This window comes from Haliotis asinina, chromosome 8 (assembly GCF_037392515.1).
Source record: "Haliotis asinina isolate JCU_RB_2024 chromosome 8, JCU_Hal_asi_v2, whole genome shotgun sequence".
Lineage (NCBI taxonomy): Eukaryota > Metazoa > Mollusca > Gastropoda > Lepetellida > Haliotidae > Haliotis > Haliotis asinina.
The window spans coordinates 41,236,762-41,259,414 of NC_090287.1; the positions used below are offsets into that span (position 1 = coordinate 41,236,762).

Below are 22,653 nucleotides of genomic sequence, written 5' to 3' on the forward strand. Positions count from 1 at the left end.
TGTTGCATAGTTCAACATTACCCTTGTTGTTATCAGATCCTTCTGCGACTGCAATATGCTAAAACATTACATTTGTGACTTTGTGTTGAGTTAGGAAGAAACCAATGTGTACAGACTGGTTTTGAAAAGCCCTGCTCCCAAATTCTGAAATAGCGATAAATATAGATAACAAAAATGTTTCTACAAGCAGGTTTTACAATGGACATTTTTGTCATGCGCATCTATATACACAAGATGCGTGAATGAATATGGTTTTACGCCACGTATAGCAATATTCCAACAATGTCACGGCGGAGGACATCAGAAATGGGCTTCACGCATTGCGCGTAAATCGAATCCGAGTCTTCAGCACAACGAGCGGACGCCTAACCATTAGGCTACCCCACCGCCCTGAACAAGCTGGGCGGAAAAAAACGTTCTGTCAGCGGTCAACATATATAGGAGTGGAGAATTCCAGGAGAATATATCAACACTAGTCAATATCAGTTTTAAGATGTTTAACAGTTTGCGTTCACATAACTGATATTAACATTCCCGAAGGTTAAAGTCCATTTGTCAATCAAATTCCTGTTTTCAGCTTTGTGATAACTGCGTAAAAAGTACATCTTAACCCGCTCCAGGAAGATACTGTCCAGACTGTCTCCGCCACAGTGGTGCGGTGTGATGAAGCCATATCTCTGTCAGGCGATATATCATCCTTGATCCAGTTCTGAAGGAACATATGATGAATAGGTTACAATGTGTCATTAAGCTAGAAAGGTTTGAGATATGTTACGAAATCAATGCAATATAATGGCACGATGCAAGTGTAGATAAGTATTATGTATTATTCAATAATGTGGCGTATTTGTCGGTAGTAAGTCACGAGTATGTATGTCGTATCCACAGATGTGTTGCGCTAATGAAAACATATTTTCCTATGAAAATGTATTTTACGAACAGCAGAAGTTCGATAATGTATCAGGGCTTGCTAATCCTTCATGATATCATTCCCTTATATGCTTGTCGGTAAACCTCTTCAGTCATGTTGACAATTAATGTGTGTGATCCAACACAAGAATCGAAAATGTGATGGCCGTTTTAATGGCGCTCAATATGAGGCAGGGCGTGTTCATATTAAATTTGAAGAAAATATACTGAGTTAAAAAAGAAACTTCACATTCTTTCTTCAGGGCACTATAAAAGAGCAAGAGATGGTAAGATGGTTAAATTGTAAATTATTTCATTGCTGAGATCTGTGTGATGTACTCGATACACTAACAGTGACACAATCAGGTCCAGGCGACACCGCCGTTCCAAACCATGGGTATACAGAATGTCACGTCACAATATGGACGTCGAGAATGGAGATTGGCAGCCCGTAACCGATTTCGAATGGTCTGTGAGGACAGTCGACCTTTAAACATCTCAGCCCTGGTTCGTGTACGGGCAGAAATCTGTCACGTAGTTGACGTAGGACGATTTGACGGTCTTCTGCTCGTGACGTCACATGTGGACCACTCGACCTTGGACGATCAAAATTGGTGCCGGTTTGTTGTAGACGACCTCGCAAGTCATACACATTACGACGGCTGCATCCCATTGCTCTTGCGACATCCATAACGTGCCAACGGTACGTTCACGTTTCACATTTGACAATCGCGGCATTTAGAGTACCGTTAGAACTGTGGTTTAAAAGTGGGTTTTTTTCACGTGCAAATGAAGAAAACATTGATGCGAAGACCACGTGATCGACTGCACGTGCAAAACCTTACGTCATTTGCACGATGAATGGATGGGTTTGAGTGGGTTTTGCTAACGTATTCCTAGAGTCGAAAGATAGGGATCCCATTTCGGAGACATAGATGTATCATCAGAGAAAAAATATTCATTATTTTTAAAAACAAGTTTCTTTTTGACTCAGTATAAGTTTTTTGACAAGTATTAACAATGCCACCCTGAATGTGTTGAGATGAGAGGGAAAATCGAACACAATCATTTACCGGATCCGGCACCAGGGAACTGCAAGTTACTGTGCTGGATTGCTTCCAGTGCGTGTGCCGGAGATCCCGAGTAAATCCTAGACGCTGCTTCTTATTTTATCAGAGATCTACTAGAGGCTTTCACCTAAGTGTCGAAATTGTAAGCAAGGTGTCAAATAGACCTACATTTCACAGCTTCATTAGAGTGAGTGAGTGAGTGAGTGAGTTTAGTTTTACGCCTCTTTCAGAAATATTCGAGCAATATCACGCCGGGGGACTTCATGCATTGGTCCCGTGTAGGAATCGAACCCGGAACTTCTGCGTGATAAGCGAACCTTGTCTCCAACCTTGGACAGACGTACTACTGCATCTTTGTTTACATTCATGTCTCCGTTCATTAAGCTCTCTTCAGAAGGTGTGTTTCACATGAAGCATATTCCAAGATTTACATTGGTGATAGCTATCCCTCATTCTCCCGTATGCACGTGGGGGATATGTGTGTAGTCGTCAGGTTTTGTCACTCGGTAGGTAGCTTCACATTCTGATAACAAACAGCCATGCAGTGTCGCTAGTTTGAATTAAAAAAAACAGCCGCGAAGATCCGGGTGAGAGTCGATCGTCAGTCGCCCTTGCTTGTCGTACAATCGAGATCGAGTGGTCATGCTTGCTGACTTCGCTAACACATGTCATCGTTTCACAGTTGAGCAGATAAGTGCTGCTGATCACTGGTTTGCCTGGTCGAATAATAATAGACCGCAGTCATATGACTGAAATATTGCTGAGCGATAATGTAAATCTACAAACACAACATCAGAAATTGAACAAATACGTTGATTGTCGTACAACCAGTAATTGCCAGACCGGCCTCAGTGTTACTATTAGCTTATCATTTGCACAACGTTGCACTCAACAATACTCCATTTTGTAAATATTAGAGTCATCTAGATACTCCTGATAAATCCTCCTGTGAGACTGTTTATCCAAGTCACGTGGTTGAGCACCGGATCCAGATCCGTTTGCTAATGGGATTATGCCAAACATTGGTTACTGAAGATCAATCTAAATTCTTTGTGTGCATGCGTTTGTATTGAGAGAACAGAACAATAATACTCAGTCTGCATTAACAATCTTTTGGTTCTAGATTACCATTGTTTACAACGTTCAGTATTTAACACATGAACGGTTCACAGATGACAAGTGGAATGATTGTAATGTATACTTGGCCATAGATTAGCCATGACCTCACAGTCATGATGGCACTAACGTGTAGTACAAACCGAAGGAAAGGCGGCACGACGAATGACACTCTGCACGTATGGAACGCGAGCATTTGTGGACGAATTAAATATCTAAGCCTTGACGTAGACATTAGGGATTTTCTTAAATTTTGGTCCAAGTAAAAATTATTTTCGCTTCCTGATCTTTATATGAACAGTAAACCTAGTAAATGATAAGTAACAAATGTCCTTAATACGGATATGAACATCTAGATCACAGACAAAATGTGACTAAAACTAAGAATCGTTTGATTGATTTATTTGTCATGTGATCGGCAGAAACCTGCATTCACTTTCAATTTCAGTTGTTATATATCTGGGTAAGTAAACTAAATTATTTTCCATATACAGTATGTAATCCAATTACAGATCAAAATCAGAGGAAACCTTTTACACATGCATTGATATCATTTAACGTAAGGTTTTAATGTGCATATTTAAGAAACAACCACTCTCTGAAATGAGACGTGAATTACCAGGGTAAAGGGAGATAACTGTATCCAACACGTAGGTGTTAAGTGACAAAACGATAATCTTTATGTTGTATATTGCAGCTGTTAGGCCATATCGCATTTCATTCATTTGTGAATACAAAGCAGACATGTTTCAATTGAAAGTCTGTGGATATTAGATGAGTTTACGCATGTCTCGGGCTCATGTATCTGTATATTAATATGAACATTAACTGTTTGGGAAAAACATACGTATGTGATATTACTGATTCCCTGCCGATGAGAACTTTGCATTAGATCCAGATGCTTTATTTTCCAGGGTATATATCTCTGCTATGTGTGTGCTTTGATGGAAAGAGCGTGGAATGTCTAGTATATATATGTCACATTTGTGTACATCCATGTACATCCATGTGTCATCTGGACTTGGTGTCAGGCTTCCACACTGAACACAATTAGGAAACACAGCTTTGGGGTAGTAAGTAATATAGTCGGAGTTTTCTGTAAAAAAAACAGAGATCCTTTCAACGGATCACTTCCGTCTACACCTTCCATTTTTTTCATCCTGCATAGAGTAGTCAATAGATTGTGAAAATACTTGAACTCAATTGGAATGAGGAGGAAGGAAAATGTGTTGAGGAGTCTTTCAGGGAATGTCATATCATTTGTGAAACTAGACATCAAGTGGGGAAAGATTTTGCTTTGTGGAGGCATTCCAGTGTCTGTTGGAGCCCCAAGTTCTTCAAATATTCTCGATTAAAAATCATTCCACCTGCAGCCGCCATCATATCATCACATGTCTCCTGCATCGATAGGTCCAAATTTCGAACAATAACAGCAAATTTCTATTTGAAAGTCTTCTTATCTTTGGGATCAGAGAGGACGGCAAACAGGGTAACGTCATGGCCTCTTTTCAGAAGAGCCTGCCAATGGACATAAGTTCCAGACAATGGCTTTTGCTTTAGTTGGAATAAGAAGAATTTTGGCACCATGGCAACAACGACAAAGGTGGTCAGAAAGACGAAAGACAGACAGTGGCATCTTTCAACTGAGACTCCTGCCAACATAAACATGTTTCAATTTATAGTCTGTGGAAACAGAAGTCTGTAAACAGAAAAATATCACTAATCATTAACGTTCCAAACTGTAAGGGGGGAACAATTAAATTAATATTTCAGTAAAACCACATCGTATCAGCTCAGAAATCATGACCTAATCAATGATCATTTGGGTAATAACAAGTAGTGGCAGTTGCAACTACCCCTTAAACGACACTTCGTATGACAGAGCACAACACTGAGTGAGCCCTCCCTAAATTAGAGCGACTCCAACTGACACCACCCACATATGAAGACTCTGACTGGCAGTGTACCATCCTGTTTGAGACCTCTACTGTAACTATCCATCCAAAATGAAAGCAAGATATCCTGAGCCCCTGACTTCTACTGACCGATCTCCAAACTGAGAGTGTCTGGTTTACAGCACATCATACTGGCCAACATATTGTGCCCCTGACTGGGGGCCAACGTAACACCTGACTGAGAACCTACAAACACAGCCACTGTTTCAGTCAGCTGATAGCCTCCAACCTACCCTAGATATTGCATGACTGCAGGTGTAGGACACGATACGATGTCTTTGAGACGACAGACAACGAGTTGTACACTCTTACCGACCCCTGTTATTGAGGGTGGAGAAGGGGTAGCTAGCTACACGCCATTTGTACAAATAGTAACGTGGATTTGAATACAGCCGGTGTGGCAGAATAAGAGTCGGGGTGCCCTTCGTCATGGTTCAACGGAATTTTGTCATTTATTTAGTGTGTTAGCTTTTGAAAGCGTTTGAAAGATTACATAACACATACATCGTCACTGGGCAACTCAACATTCTATTTTTATGCCACGCTAGCTCACTGAAAGAGCTTCGACTCTTGCATGCATACATGTGTAACAATATGAAAATTGAAAAATGTGCAGAAACAGTACAGACGACTCAGATACGTGCCAAATGACACGTACGGTATTTTGACACCATTGTGAAGAACTAGGCATACCAAATTATATATTCTATCATATCTAGGGTAGGTTGGAGACTATCAGCTGACTGATATACAACAAAAAGATCAACTGAACATGGAGTGATATATCCTATATGCGTCAAAAAAAAACAACAACAAAAAACATGACTTCGGTAGCTTGTTGACATGCCCCAAGTCTCAAACACGTTACTGAAGCCATATTTTATTTTGCTGTTGCTGTTTGTTTGTGGCTACACACACACACACACACACACACACACACATATATATATATATATATATACACACACACACACATACACACACACATACACACACACGTGTGTGTGTGTGTGTATAAAATACTTTTTTTATTTCACCCAGACGTTGATTGTTGAACTCCTAAGCCTATCAATAAAATGCCATTTGCGTCTCTTCGATTAAAAAACACATTTCATCTTCAATCTTCAGTCATCTTCAATCTTTTATTCTATTGTACATAATCTACAGATTATGGATTTCAAGTAGGGAGAATATTGGACATTTTTTATTAAATGTAATTTTTATTGGTTGAAAGCCAACAATTGCCCTAGCGCTCTCCGATGCGCTCAATCTCTCTACTTATACCACACAGAGTGAGATGACCCTGTACGTAGCTGGGTCGCGATCCCCACAGATCACGTGACCCCTTGACACGTCATTCCCTGGCGGCGACAGATGCCACCCCCTGTGAGGGGAGGAGGGAGGGAAATCACGACTTGTTGGCTTTCAACCAGGTAAGTATAAAAAATAACATCTAATCAAAAATGTCCAATTTTTCACATACTTATCACAATTGAAAGCCAACAATTCCCCAGGATCCCACAGTAGGAGGAGGGCTAGAGGGGGTTAAGACCCTGATCGTCTCTCAACCTGTAGTAGTGTAAGTGGTTCTGATGAGGGACACTGAAGGTTGGTAGGTGACCCTATCTGTGGTGAGGAGCCCGCTTAGGGAGGAACCACTTAGGAGGGAACTAAAAAAACAATCGACGGGATAACAGAGAACGAGGAAAGATTCAAACGTTTATTAACAAAGAATCTCAGAAAACTGCGGAAGGTTGCCCCGTACCTCTACGGGACATTCGTAGGTCTTAGCGTGTTTCGTCTAATGACGAACAGTGACCTGCTGTGCAAAGACCTGGGGTCCTAACCGGGACACTCCCGCCAAATCCTCATTCGATAGTTCCCTCAAATAGTGGTCAGCAAAGACTGACCTTGACCTCCAGAAACACCAGGCGAGGATGTCTGTCACAGTAATATTGTGATGGCTATCACGAAGATTGAGAAATTATTTCACCAGTTAAATTGCAAAATTCATAAGTTATAAAAGCTTGTAAATGATAAGGCATTACGAGATATCTTTTGATGTATTTCCCTTTTGGAGTTTTCATAGCAATTGACAGTGCGGAAATTATTACCATAATTATCGTGTAATTACTTTTCCGAGTTTTACTATACTAGTATTATTGGCAACCTCGTTTTCACGTAATTCAGTGTTTTGAAATCTTATTTTGGTAAGAAATCTGTCAAAGATCGTAGCATGTTGTTTCAAGCATTATAATGTATTGCCATTTGTAAAATATCATAAGCTATCGCCATCACATTACCCTATTGGTTAGAACACAGTTGTATTTTGTAAGAGTCACTGTCAACAACGCCGCCTGTCAAAACGATCTTGTTTACATTTTCAAGCGCTTTTGAATTGGCCGCACTTTTTTTATATTTCCTTGTTCTAAGCGTCCAGTTTCGAAAACTGACAATCAGATATGGAATAATCCTACCTTGTCCTTCGACAAACTGTGACATAATCCCTGTGACACTTAATTAACCATTCTTTGGTGAATTTGTGATCTGGGCGGAGCTACGTGTTTCGGTGACGCCCGCCATTTTAACTTTGTGACAGCCAGTCTATGTCGCAATGGGGTTACCGCTACTTTTGACTCAAATTAGTGTTTTGCATTATAAAGTTTTTATAATCTTGTGAATTACGAACAGATGAACCCAGAATTGTAGGGTAGGTCAGCAGTCTTGTAGGCTTCTATCACCGCTGGGCGGAGGTAGACTCCCAGTGCCCTTTTGTCAATTTCCCTCGTGCTCCATTGGGAGTGAGGAAGAAACAACCTGCATTGGCCCCGTCTCTGGGTGCAGGTACGGTCTGTGTATATCCGCAGCGCCCTGACCGAACACAATGCAAGCACTCCATCCTCACTGGCGTCCGCCAGTGGAGTCAAAGAGGCGATGTGGAAAGTATGGCCGAGTTCGTCCGCCTCTTGATTTTTACACACGAAAGTGGGATTGAGCCCTAGAATAGCTGGTCCACCATTCGCCAGTTTGAACCTCAAGAGGTCGGCATGAAGTGCATGGATCTCACTGATCCTAGGGGCTGAAGCCATAGCTACCAGAAAGGCCGTCTTGACCGTCAGCCTGAGGATGGGGACTTCCTCTAGGGGCTCATAAAAGTGTGAAGTGGTTCAGGACTATTCTCAGGTCCCACTCGGGGGCCCTGGGTTAGCGTCTGCCATCTGCCTGCCTGAAGCTCTTAATGAGCTCCTTGAGTACCGACACATCCAACCCTGGGGATCATTTCCTGATGACGGACATGATGCCCGCCATATTGGTGTTGATGGAAGAGGCCTTGAGGCCTCTTGCGGTACGTAGGTGGACCAGATAGTCTGCTATCTGGGGAAGGGAAGCAGTGTCAGCACAAAACCCCTGACCCTTGCGAAAGGAAACAAACACTTCCCACTGGAAATCATACAGTTTCCTCGTTGTCAACCTCTGCGAGCCCACTATGGCAGAAGAGACCCAGTTGGAGTACCCACTCCTCCTCAGACTCCTTTGTGTAGCGTGCAGATTGGCTACCTGAGGGTTCTCATGTATCCGTCTGCTTGACTGACTTAGAAGAAGATCCCTTCGGAGACGTATCTGTACGGGCTACTGATTGCAAAGTCTGCAAAGGGGTACATACCAAGTCCGAGCAGGCCACTTGGGGGCTACTAGCAGAAGTTTGAGATTCTGCGTCTGTTGTAGTTTGGTTATTACCCGTTGTAGTATTGCTGGGGGAGGGAAAGCACAGGCGTTTATCACTTCCCAGTCTAAGGACAGAACGTCCAAGACCACGACCTCTGGGTCTGGTACAGAGGACACGTACATGGGCAGTTGGTGGTTGAGTTTGGTGGCAAACAGGTCCACCAGCAGCTTGCCGAACTGAAGGCACAGCATTTGGAAGGTCCAAGGGTGCAGTTGCCACTCCGTAGAGGGAGGGCTGTCCAGACGAGAGAGGGCGTCCAAGATGTTCTTGGCCCCTGGCATGTGCAAAGCCCGAATGGTCAACCGCAAGCTGTCCATTAGCTCAAACAGTTGTAGTGCTAACTGGAGAAGTGGATCCGCTCTGGCCGAGCCCTGGGGGGCTGATAGCCCAGGCCGCCATCGAGCTGTCTGTGTGAACCAGTACCACTTGTTCCTTGAGGGCTTCCCTCCAGTGGAGGATTGCTAGCTGTGCTGCATCCAATTCCAGGAGGTTTATGTGTCGAGACCGGAGGGAGGGATTCCATGCCCCTGATGTTTGTTCCGTCCCCATGTGTGCTCCCCACCCCTGAGTGGAGGCGTCCACAAAGAGACTGAGTGACAGGGTTGGAAGATGGAGGGGGACACCCCCGAACACATTCCCGTCTCGGTTCAACCATTTCAGGAAGTGGAAAAGACTTTCGGGGAGTCTGATGGGGTGAGTGCAATGCACCTCCCTGATGGTGAGGGAGGACACCCTGACCGTTAGTTCTTGTGCGGACGTCAGAAGACCCAGTAGTTTCTGCCACTGACAGAGGAACAGAGGTCTGTTCAGAGCCTGTGTCATCAGAGACTGGAGTCTTGTCATTCGCTCATGTGGCATGAAGGATCTAAACCACGCTGTGTCTAGCATGGCCCTGAGAAACTAGAGATTTTGTCGGCACTAGGTCCAACCTGTCCGAGTTTACAAGCCATCATAACCACCGGAGCAGAAGAATTACAAAGTCCCATCGTGTTTCCCGAACGGCCGTAGGAGGAAATCCCAAATGTAAAGACCTTCCACTGAAAGTGTCGACCTCCCAGGATGAAACGGATGTACCTGCGATGGTGTGTATAGATCGGGATGTGCAGGTACGCACGCATCCTGGAGGTTGAGGGATATCATGTAATCCGAGGGCTCCAGCGACCGCATGACTGATCTGAGCATCAAGAGTCGAAAATATGGCAGCTGTACGAGGAAGGATGTCGTGAACTCCTTCAAGACATGAATCAGCCGCCATTTTCACGTGTTCTTTTTGGGCCTGAGCAATACCGGAGAGTAATAGCCGCGAGTCAGATTCTCGAGAGATAGTTCCTCCAATGCCACTGGTAATGAGAGGTTCCACCTGTTCCAATATCAACTCGAACCTGTCCGGATCGGGAAGCCGTTCAACCGGGTGGCAGGTGAGAGGTGGAGGATAGGAGACAGGGATGTGGCAGCCTGACTCCAGAATCTGACAAACAAACTTGTCCAGTCCGAGCTGAACCCAGTTTGGTACATATTTCGAGAGACGACCCTCTGCAGGTCCTATGGAAGGAGGTATTTTCAGATGGGGAGGACCGGTGGGACCCAACTGTAAACTGTGCTCCCCGACTGGGAGAGGTTTACCTCCGCGCTTGGGCGCACCAAGTTTCTTCCTAGGAGTGGAGGAAGGGGTGGAACCAATACGACCTTCCTTCCCTCCTCCCTTCCAAAAGGGCACTTGTCCTGTCCGTTTTTGGGAGTAGAATCCATCTTAATGGAGGGTTGGTTGGACCACTCCCGTGGATGCGAACCTCTCCCTCCGGACGAGGCGAATCTGTTAGTTCTAGTGGGATGGGGGAGCTAGCCATGGGGATGTTGCTACCTTGTCTGTCCGTATGGACTAACAGAGGAAGGAGACGACAAGGTCCCGCTGCGGCCACCTCCGATTGAAAGTCACTTCCCCCCCTCCTGAAGGAGACGATGGGGTGGGAGGGCCGTCTGAGGGGAACAGAGGGAATCCTCGCCACAAAAGGAAGCCACCCTAACCCTCTTGGCAGCGGATGGGTGGTGCGCTCACTCCTGCCTGTGCGCAGGAGGCACGTGCAATCTGGGACGGTAGCTACCTGTCAAACAGGTGAAAAAGTGGGTCATAGCTACCTGAGACTAATGAAGGGTTAATTAGTCAATAATTCATGGTTGTAACACCAGTCCTAGTAAGCCTACCCAAAGTAGGGGGTAACAGCCCAAAAAGAACCCAAAAAGAGCGCAAAACCCTTACTAATAAGCAGGTAGAGAGCGAATTTTAGAGACTGAGACAAAATGGCCTGTCATCGCCAATCTCTAATAAAGGAATGGCGTGTCAAGGGGTCGTGGGAGTCGCGACCCAGCTACGTACAGGGTCGTCTCTCTTCTCTGTGGTATCAGTAGAGAGATTGAGCGCATCAGAGAGCGCTAGGGCAATTGTTGGCTTACAACTATGATAAGTATGTAAAAAGTTACTAATAACATTTGGTGTAAGTCAATTTTAAATACCAACGCTATTCAACTCTGGAGGTCATCGGGGTAAAATTAAAAATAGGCATACATATTCTCTTTTGAAATTTCAATTTGAATTTGAAAGCTATCTTAAGTCCTTACCCTTTAAAAAAGTCATCCCCTTACTCCGCCATATTATCATTTATCTTCATGTTTACCTCATACGCTGATGATATCGGCATGTCTGTCACAAAGGTGTGTTCTGTTACACTGGAAGCTGTGTAATCCGACACCTGAATTATCCGACAATCTCTGAATTTCGACATATTTGGGTCCCGGCAGCGTTCTTCTATATTATCGTCATTTACACGTTATTCGACATATGTATATTCCGAATTCCACCACCATTTTCTGGTCCCAGTGACACTGTCGCGCTGTACGATCCGATATCCTCTTGCCATATTGAACTAAAATAACCAATAAGCCTGTCTTTGGGCAGCTGACAACTAACATGCTGTAACTAATAATCTCTTTGGTCCCAGCACTTGCTAACTGGGAGGTAATTACCGTGTGTGAGAACGCTTGTATCTTTGGTGTTACATGTTGAGTGCCAATATACATGTATTACACGGGATCAGTTATTTCATATCAGTATGCGGATCTAGGTGTGTTTTGTCAAGCATACCTACGGTGAATGAGCTGAGAAAAGGGATCATTTAATTTGGTGAGTGAGAGATCAATTACCAGTGGGTCAATGATACCACACATAAGCACAGTACCAAGAAAATAGCTATTGGGCATTTATTTCATGAAAGAAGCCAGTTACATGGTACTGTTTGAAACGCATTCAAGCAAGGATACATTGAATATTCTTTTTGTCTGCATGGTGTATAATCCGACATTTTTTCATGGTTCCAGTGATTGTCGGATTATACAGCTTCCACTGCAAAAAAATTATGTATTTTAAGGGCCATCCCTATTTAATTAAGAGGTAACGGGCAAGAGATTAGCTGTGCACTAAACCAGATGGTTTGTTGTTTTAATCTGTCTGACTATTCAGATGTCTGACAAATGGGAGGATTTGTGTCCTGAGACAGAAGAACATGACTGCGATAAACAACACTGTTTCAATGATCAAACTGAGAAAAAAATACAAGCAGCCGAAACTACCCAATTTATTTTTTTTATGATATGGCAGTACACCAAATGATTAGATCACCGGTATCCCCATTAATATCTACATTAGACACGTTCTTTTACTTATCTTCATATGTATAGCAGGAAACTAACCAAAATACAAGAGTGGTGACTGTTTAAGAAAAGAGTATCAAAACTCCAAGACTTTCTTTTGGCCACAGATGTTTCAATACAAGTTCATAACACCTGACAATACTTTGTCCTCCACGATGGCTGCACTATAAATGTTCTCGGGGAGCTTTTTATCCAGCTTTCACTTTGCACTTGACGCAGACATAATACGAGTTTAACCGAGCCTGAACCGAACTAATGTTTTTATGACGGTGAACTTAGATAACCGAGACTTTCGGGTACTCGACAAGGCAAACAGGTGATCGATACCAAGAGCATCGTCCTGTGCCATTAGAATACCATTTGAAAACCACTAAGACGGACCACTGAATCCATTTCTTCTTGAAGAAGGCAAAGCGATGACACTGCAAATCTAACCCGAAATCCCTTATGGGAAATGCGAAATTGATTCTAAACTACCCTGTTAGAGCACACAATATATCATATCAACGTATCACTAACATGTAACAATATCCACCCAACAACAACAGTCAGCTCCATTCACTCTGTTTTGCGCTTGCTGTTAGCCTTTCCCTTGCAGCAACACCTCCGGCAGATCCATACAACAGCAGTAGTTATGACACTGACAGGTACAGCAATAGTAGCCCATACATCAGCATAGATATAACTAACAAAGCTAACAGGGGGAGGTCGCATGTGGTCTCCTCCGTATTTGAGGACATGTTCGACAGCAGATGCTGCACGGTCAGCAGGCCTTTCTGGTCTGTCACGTAGGAGCCTTGACATCCTCTTCATGTTCTGACGGATAGCTGTGCTCTCAAGTACCTGGCTTATCTTTTCAAACAGATCATCAACACTGTCATCAAAAATTTCGATTCTTGATCCAATGTTGTATTTCTTTACTTTTATGGCTGTGGTGAATGTTTCTGCGTGGATTGGCATACAAATGATAGGAACTCCGTGATAAACTGCTTCCCAAAATCCGTTCTTCCCACAATGAGAAATAAACACTTTTGTGTTGGGATGACCTAAAATATCATTCTGTGGCACCCACTTCATGCTTTTGATGTTGCCGCGGATTCCCTCTTTATCCTGCTTAAACAGGACTGAGTACTTCAATCGACCAAAGGCAGACATCAACTTTTCAATCAATGAAGTTGGAAACCCTTTTATCATGCTTCCAAAGGTCACAAGTACAACACCGTCTGTTGCCGCATCCATGTACTTCTTCATCTCAGCTGAAAGGGGATTTGCTGGACTTGCTGTCAGACCACCACACTGAACAAAATTTGGAAAGACAGCTTTGGGGTAGTCAATGATATAGTCAGAGTTTTCTATGAAAAGCAGGGACTTTTTCACCAGATCCCTTCCGTCAACACCTTCCATTTTTTCATCCAACACAGAGTAGTCTATAGATTGTTCAAACACTTTGAACACAATAGGAGTGAGGAAGAAGGATAATGTGTTGAGGAGTCTTTCAGGGAATGTCATGTCATTAGTGAAACTAGACATCAAGTGGGGAAATGTGTTACTTTGTAAAGGCATTCCAGTGTCTGTGTTGTCAAGGTACGAGAAAACAGCAACTGTTGGAACCCCAAGATAGGCGCCGATTGCAAACAGACATTCAGAACCAGGCATTCGAGCTATCAATGCAACGTCGTAATTGTCCTTTTTCAGCCTTTCTAAAACAACTCTATCTTCCATTGCAGCTCTGCAGTGATTTTGGATCATGGGTCTCATAAAGTTCATAACCATTTTCCACATATATTCTCGATTAAAAATTATTCCACCAGCTGCTGCCATCATGTCATCATGTGTCTTCTGCATCGTTGGATCCACCTTTGGAACAATAACAGTGAATTTCTCCTTGAAAGCCTCCTTATCCAACCTTCCGATACAGGATCTGTGATCAGAGAGGACGGCAAACAGGGTTACGTCATGACCTCTTTTCAGAAGAGCCTGCCCAATGGACATAATTTCCAGACAGTGGCTTGTAGCTGGGGTTGGAATAAGAAGGACCTTGGCCCCGTGGCAACAACTGACAAAGGTGGTCAGAAAGACGAAGGTAGAGAGTAGCATCTTTCAGCTGAGACGCCTGCCAACATAAACACAAAAAGGCATTAATCATTAAGTTCCGCTGTCAGTGTTCCAAACTGTGGGGAAAAACAATCACATTAATATTTCAGTAAAATCAGCTCAGAAATCATGGTCTAATCAATGATCAGCTGCACCTGCCCGTTAAACGACACGTCGTATGACAAAGCACCATACTGAGTGAGCCCACGTGTCAGTCTTCGCCCTAAATTAAGAGAGACTCCAACTGACACCACCTACATATGAAGACTCTGACGCAGTATATCATCCTGTTTGAGCCCCTACTGCAACTGACCATCCCAGCTGAAAGAATGATATACTACGACACATCATACTGAGACCAAGACTGCTACATTGTCATTAACATTGTCTCTCGACTGACACCACATAATGCAGGGCAACAAACTCAGTCCATGTAGGAGAACCAATATGCTGAGTCCCTGCGTCCTGAGTCCCATACTGAGGCCTGACTGAGTCAATATACTCTCCCCTGACTGGGAGCCAACGTACTGAGCCCCTGATGGAGAATCGGCGTAATGAGCCCATGAGTGAGGCAACACAGTGAGCCCCTGACAGAGAATCAGCGTAATGAGCTCCTGAGTGAGTCAACATAGCGGGCCCGACAGAGAACCAGGGTAACGAACCCCTGAGTGAGTCAACATACCCCTGACTGAGAACCGGCGTGATGAGCCCCTGAGTGAGTCAGCATAGTGAGCCCATGAGTGAGGCAACACAGTGAGCCCCTGACAGAGAATCAGCGTAATGAGCTCCTGAGTGAGTCAACATAGCGGGCCCGACAGAGAACCAGGGTAACGAACCCCTGAGTGAGTCAACATACCCCTGACTGAGAACCGGCGTGATGAGCCCCTGAGTGAGTCAGCATAGTGAGCCCGTGGCTGAGTACCATCACTCTGAGTCTATGACTGGAAGCCACCACACTGGGACTGACTGAGAGCCAATATACTGGGTTAATAGCAAAGACACCTCGCGTACAGGGCCCTGACATGACATCCAACATGAAAAAATAACAAAAAAATGACTGTTGCCTCTGCTTGGGTATAATGCTAATACTGACATTTCAGGTACCTCTAAGTTTGTCATTTTTTGGGGGGTGGGTGGGGAAATCAAAACATCATTTATTCTATAATTCAATCCTGTCTCACTAACTTAATTCCTAAGCGCAGATCGTCCACTCCTAACCCACATGTTTCATTTTGGATCAAAGAAACTGACATACAGATACTATCCTTCTTGGTCACAAAAACATATATATATAACGACTGCATCCTCTTCTGACGCTTTTCTGACTTTCACTTTCCAACACACACGAACTTACCACAAACCATATGAATATATACTGTCAGCTGTCAAATGCAGCTATATAGTACACCGAGATGCCATCGTTGTTATCATCTCTGTATTATCTGTTTCTGTTAACCCAGAAGAAAAGGAATGTGCTTTCTGATCTTCTATCGCAATGAGTAACCCTACCTCACGCTGTTCCTATCTTCACCCTGTAGAACCCACGAACATATCACAACCCATTTGACAGGGCAGTCAACAGTCATTAAGCAAACTCGTAATACATTTTACCTTACCTTAATCACGGGTACGTCGCTATGAACCCAACGCAGCTGCAACCTATTGAAAAAACAAGGAACGTGTTTGGTGAGTTTCGCAATAATCGTTCGGAAATCGCGACCAACACTCCAAGTTCAGCTGCTGACTTTCCTATGGGTATCAATCAATCAACTGTAAGCCTGTAATCTACCCAAGGTGGTTGTATGGCAGGCTTCAATACAATTCCCATAAGGCGACAGATAAGTGGTGTACACACTTACCGACCTCGGTAACTGAGGGTGGAGAAGGGGTAGAGCGCCACACATTATTTGTACGGGTAGTAAGGTGGACTTCAATACCGCCGAACTGACAGAACAAGAGTCGGGGTTCCCGTCTACATGGTTCAACGCAACTGTTGCTTTAAATTTACTATATGTAGCTTTTGAAAGGATTACACAACATCCCTTGTCATAGGGTAACTCAACTGTCTATTAGTAAGTCACGATCACTCATAGAAAGACCTTCAACTCTTGTATGCATGCATCTGCAAAAACGGCGACCTGGTAGACTGTGAAATAGTAAAAACAGCAACAACCTCAGAGACACTCTTCAAGTTTATAATTCTTAATAAATGTTCATTCACTACAACAATATTTGAAGCTATGACACTGACCTATTGTACAACCTATAGGAAAACACCAACACAACTCTTCAAGTTTATAATACTTAACAATAAATGTTCATTCAATCTGCATTTGACTTAATGACTTTAACCGATGTGTGCCAATGGTTATACAAATTGACGCTCCTAACATGAGGCCTTGATAACAATGTCCTCTTTAAGTTCATAATATCTAACAGCGAGCGAACTTTACATAAAGGACATTTTCTACCTCTCATAAAACTCCTGACAATGCTACAGGTAATAGTCCAAATAAGTCAGAAAAACATACGCAATAATATTTCACAATAGCATTTGGTTTTCTCAGGGGGGTCACATTCTAAACTACTCTGTTGTTGTTTACGATATATCATGACAACTTATCACTAACATGGAAGTCTACTAAACAAAATAATTTTCTGTTTCATGGCCACGATTCATCCAGCCATCAAATGGTCTCAAATCATACAAGCAGGAATATACGGAAACTCGGGTTTTCGTTCACTCAGTCTTTCCCTTGCAGCAACACTTTCGACACATCCAAATAACGCTATCGGCTATGTGGATGGATGTCGGCAGACAGCGACGTAACTCGACATAAAGGACAACCATTATCTACCTCTCATAAAACTCCTGACAATGCTAAAGCTAATAGTTCAAATACGTCAGAAAACACATACGCAATGGTGAAATATTGATTTCTCAAGAGGGTCACATTCTAAACTATCCGACTACTGTACACAATGTATATCAACTTACCACTAACAAGTAGGTATATCCACCCATAAACAATAGTCAGCTTCATTCATTCAGTTTTGCGCTTCCCGTCAGACCCTCCCTTGCAACAACACTTCCGACAAATCCATACAAAAGCATGCGCAGTAGTAATGACACTGAAAAGTACAGTAATAGTAGCCCATACATCAGCATAGATACAACTAACAAAGCTAACACAGGGAGGTCGCATGTGGTCTCCTCCACTCAACAGTATTCCAGGTATATGGCGAGGGTCTGTAAATAATCGAGTCTGGACCTGACAATCCAGTGATCAACAGTATGAGCACCGATCTGCACAATTGGGAACCGATCTCTCTTACGACAATCATAGTCGCCCTTCATGAGTTGCTGAAGGCCTATTGTACCCCGGACGTTCACGGGTCGGCTGAGAAAAGGGATCATTTAATTTGGTGAGTGAGATCAATTTCCAGTGGGTCAATGTTACCACATATGTACATGTAAATACAGTACCAAGAAAATAGCATTAAAATCAGGCATTTTAATTTCATGCAAGAAGCCAATATGGTTTGAAAAGTATTCAAGCAAAGATACACTGAATTATCTGATACGGTGAATAATCCGTCATTTTTTCCTGGCTCCAGCGATTGTCGGATTCTACAGCTTACACCGTATAAATTTATTTATGTTAAGGGCCACTCCTACTTCACTAAAAGGTAACGGGCAAGGGATTAGCTGTGCACTCAACCAAATGGGTGATTATCTTAAACTGTCTGACTGTTGGAATGTCTGACAAATGGGAGGATACCATGTCAATACGGGGAAACAGGCTGGTGATTAGCTGTGCACTAATCCAGATGGTTTGCTGTGTTCACCTGTGGGACTACTAGAATGTCTAACAAATGGGAGGATACGTTTAGAATATATAACTTGCGTCTTGAGACAGAGGAACATATGTGCAATGAACAACATTTTAATGTTCAAAATGAGAAAAAAATACAGGCAATAAAACTACCCAATTTACGTCTTTATGATACCAGCAGCACACTAAATGATTGGAATCACTGGTATCCCCATTACGATCTAAACAGGACACTTTCCTTTAAATATTATCATGCTATATGGCAGGAAACAAACCAAAGTACAATAGAGTGGTGACTATTTACGAAAACAGTATCAAAACTCCAAGACTTTCTTTTAGCCACAGATGTTTCAGTAAAATTTCATAATACCTGACAACACTTTGTCCTTCACGATGAATGCACAATAAATGTTCTCGAGGAGCTTTTTATGCCGCTTTCACTTTGCACTTGACGCACACATAATATGAATTTAACCGAGCCTGTGTCAGTAGTTAAACAAAATCGACGTCCCTAAAACGAGGTCTTGTTAACAAGCGGAATATTGAAGAACCGAAACACATAAATAAAATCACAGTAAATCCAGACCATTATGACTAAATCACTTGGTGTTTCAATAATGACTTCACCAATGCACTTTCTTCACACAAAGGAGCTAAATACATAACCCGGCGAAGCACGATAATAATGAGACATCAAAGAAAATAACAGTTTAATACATTTATATATAAATTCTGATATTGAAACCAAACTTCTTATAGGCTAATAACAATTGTCAACTGAAAAAATTATCCTGTGCTCGCACATGCGACGTTTAAACACAACAAGCTGAACTACATACATGTACAACACTGCTAGAATAGAAAAAGATTCTGGTTTACACAGGCACATTTATTCACAGCGGGCTGTAACCTGAAGTATTTATGAGTCTGCCCTACAACAATATCTGAAGCATTCTAGTCGTTCAATGCTAAGACACACAAACGTTTTTATGATGGTGGACTTAGATAACTGAGTCCAATCGGGTACTCGACAAGGCAAACAGGCAAACAGGTGAACTCAAATAAATACCTCGATAACACACAAGTCTGAATAACAAAAGAATTTCAAAACGCTCAAAAGTGTCAGAATTGTGCTTCATTCAATAAGCTATTTTCCATTGCCAAGATAGAACATCAGCGCTCTATTTCATGAGAAATGATATAACATTATCGGCTTTGTGAATGGATGTCGGCAGAGAGCGACGCAACTTTACATCAAGGACAACCATTATCTACCTCTCATAAAACTCCTGACAATGTTAAAGCTAATAGTTCAAATACGTCAGAAAACACATACGCAATCCACTAAGCCTGGACGCTGAATCGATTTCTTCACCTTGAAGAAGGCAAAGCTATGACACTGACCTATTGTAAAACCTATAGGAAAAACAGCAACACAACTCTTCAAGTTTATATTACTTAATGGTGACATTTCACAATATTTTTTCTCAGCAACGTCAAATTCTAAACAACACTGTTAGAGCACACAATATATCATATCACCTTATCACTAACATGTAGAAATATCCACCCAAGAACAACAGTCAGCTTCATTCACTCTGTTTTGCGCTTCCTGTTAGCCTTTCCCTTGCAGCAACACCTCCGGCAGATACATACAACAGCAGTAGTTATGACACTGCCAAGTACAGCGATAGAGACCCATACATCAGCATAGATATAACTAACAAAGCTAACAGGGGGAGGTCGCATGTGGTCTCCTCCGTATTTGAGGACATGTTCGACAGCAGATGCTGCACGGTCAGCAGGCCTTTCTGGTCTGTCACGTAGGAGCCTTGACATCCTCTTCATGTTCTGACGGATAGCTGTGCTCTCAAGTACCTGGCTTATCTTTTCAAACAGATCATCAACACTGTCATCAAAAATTTCGATTCTTGATCCAATGTTGTATTTCTTTACTTTTATGGCTGTGGTGAATGTTTCTGCGTGGATTGGCATACAAATGATAGGAACTCCGTGATAAACTGCTTCCCAAAATCCGTTCTTCCCACAATGAGAAATAAACACTTTTGTGTTGGGATGACCTAAAATATCATTCTGTGGCACCCACTTCATGCTTTTGATGTTGCCGCGGATTCCCTCTTTGTCCTGTTTAAACAGAACTGGGTACTTCAATCGACCAAAGGCAGACATCAACTTTTCAATCAATGAAGTTGGAAACCCTTGTATCAGGCTTCCAAAGGTAACAAGTACAACACCGTCTGTTGCCGCATCCATGTACTTCTTCATCTCAGTTGAAAGGGGATTTGCTGGACTTGCTGTCAGACCACCACACTGAACAAAATTAGGAAACACAGCTTTGGGGTAGTCAATGATATAATCGGAGTTTTCGATAAAAAGCAAAGACTTCGCTACCAGACTGTTGGCGTCAACACCTTTCAGATTTTCATCCAACGTGGAGTAGTCTGCATATGGTAAATACACTTTGTACACGATACGAGTGGCGAAAATAGATAATGTGTTGAGGAGTCTTTCACGGAAAGTCATGTCATTGGTGAAACCTGACATCAATTGCGGGAATGTATTAATTTGCAGAGGCATTCCAGTATCTCTGGCTTCAAGGTAGGAGGCAACAGCAACTGTTGGAACCCCAAGATAGGCGGCGATTGCAAACAGACATTCAGAACCAGGTATTCGATCTATCAATGCAATGTCGTAATTGTCTTTTTTCAACCTTTCTAAAACAACCCTATCTTTCATTGCCGCTCTGCAATGATTTTGGATCATGGGCTTCAAATAGTTCAAAAACACTTCCCACAATTCAACTCGATTAAAAATGAGTTCGCGTAGAGTTGTCATCAAATCATCATGTGTCTTCTGCATCGATGGATCCAGATCAGGAATAATAACAGTGACCTTCTCCTTGAAAGCTTCCGTGTCAAACTTTCCGACACAGGATTTTGGATCAGAGAGGACGGCAAACAAAGTAACGTCATGGCCTCTTTTCAGAAGAGCCTGCCCAATGGACATAATTTCCAGACAGTGACTTGGTGATGGAGTTGGAATAAGAAGAATCTTGGCCCCATGGCAACAACTGACAAGGGTGATCAAAAGGACGATCGTAGGAAGTGACATCTTTAAAGAGAAAAAGCTGGAAACATAAGCAGAAAGTCATTACTAATTATTGAAGGTGTGCAGTCGGTGCTCCACTTTGAAGTGTGCATGACGAATATATTGTTAATACCCATATGGGGAAGAAGACACAGGGTAGTTTTTTTAGTCCATAGTCCCTATGGAGGTTACATTTTTCCAACCAACGCATAGGGATAAGGGATTATCCACATTGCCAGGAAGGGGCAAGGAATTGTCCAGAAACGTTGCGTGTACAGTAAAGCAGAAGTTGACATCCATAACATTTCGCTTTATAAATGTCCTTCTTAATCAACCAAGAATTACGTACATCACGGTCTTTAAACCCTGCCTCACCCCACAAAGCCATTCTGATCCTAACTCTAGAACACACTCGAACGCACCACAAGATCATGGAGTATTCAGTCAAAGGTCATTACACAAATCCCATGTCACATATATTTTATCTTACCTTTATCACGGATACGACGTGTGTGTGAACCTAGCGCAGATACGACCTATTGGAAAACAAGGATAGTGTTTTGTGACTTTCGTTTAGCAATTGTCACCACTACTCCTGGTTCTGGCTTCAACCATTTACATTGTAAATATCCACGGCGAGCCTGCAACCTGCTCGAGGTATTGCGTAATTATTGTGTAGGGCAAGTTCCAATGCAAACAAAGCCTACGCCCTGAAGACGGACGTCGTGTACACACTTTCTGACCCCGGTTACACAGGCACCCTTTACCTTGACACTAGATTTTCACCAGAGCCTTGATAAACTTCCGTCACTGACAATTGTGAGAAATTTGAACAATTCATTATCACCTGTTGACTGTTCTACATAAAGAGCAAATATGCAAAAGCACTTTTGCGTTTCTGTTTTTGCAGAGGTAAGCACTTCTATCAATGCATAACACAAATATATCGTTATTTTGTGCTTCCTGCAACTCTTACCCTTACGATAACATACATGTGTTTTCATCAAACGAGAGAAGTGAATGTGTGGAGACCTTAAGCAAATCAAGCAGAGTTACGAACACGTTGACCACGATCATGAATCTTTAGTGGAGGGTCATGTCATTTGACCACGTTGCTAGTATGTGAGGGAGGT

At 42.8% G+C, this 22,653-nt stretch overlaps 2 protein-coding genes across 2 annotated transcripts; both read right to left on the minus strand.

Moving 5' to 3' along the window:
* Positions 1-12,018: 12,018 nt before the first annotated feature.
* Positions 12,019-16,404, minus strand: LOC137294772 (UDP-glucuronosyltransferase 1A1-like). Its single transcript, XM_067825881.1, has 2 exons — positions 16,193-16,404; positions 12,019-14,595 (listed from the first exon to the last, which is right to left on the minus strand). Exon 2 carries the CDS (start codon positions 14,577-14,579, stop codon positions 13,041-13,043), a length of 1,539 nt encoding a protein of 512 aa, XP_067681982.1. The 5' UTR covers positions 14,580-14,595; positions 16,193-16,404; the 3' UTR covers positions 12,019-13,040.
* Positions 16,405-17,580: 1,176 nt separating this feature from the next.
* On the minus strand, positions 17,581-22,173 carry LOC137294773 (UDP-glucuronosyltransferase 1A8-like). Its single transcript, XM_067825884.1, has 2 exons — positions 22,011-22,173; positions 17,581-21,560 (listed from the first exon to the last, which is right to left on the minus strand). The coding sequence occupies exon 2, from the start codon at positions 21,542-21,544 to the stop codon at positions 20,006-20,008; it is 1,539 nt and encodes a 512-aa protein (XP_067681985.1). The 5' UTR covers positions 21,545-21,560; positions 22,011-22,173; the 3' UTR covers positions 17,581-20,005.
* Between the last annotated feature and the right edge of the window lie 480 nt (positions 22,174-22,653).

Excerpts from the sequence above, each read along its gene's own strand:
- LOC137294772 (XM_067825881.1), bottom strand. The coding sequence starts at position 14,579 with ATGCTACTCTCTACCTTCGTCTTTCTGACCACCTTTGTCAGTTGTTGC.
- LOC137294773 (XM_067825884.1), bottom strand. The coding sequence starts at position 21,544 with ATGTCACTTCCTACGATCGTCCTTTTGATCACCCTTGTCAGTTGTTGC.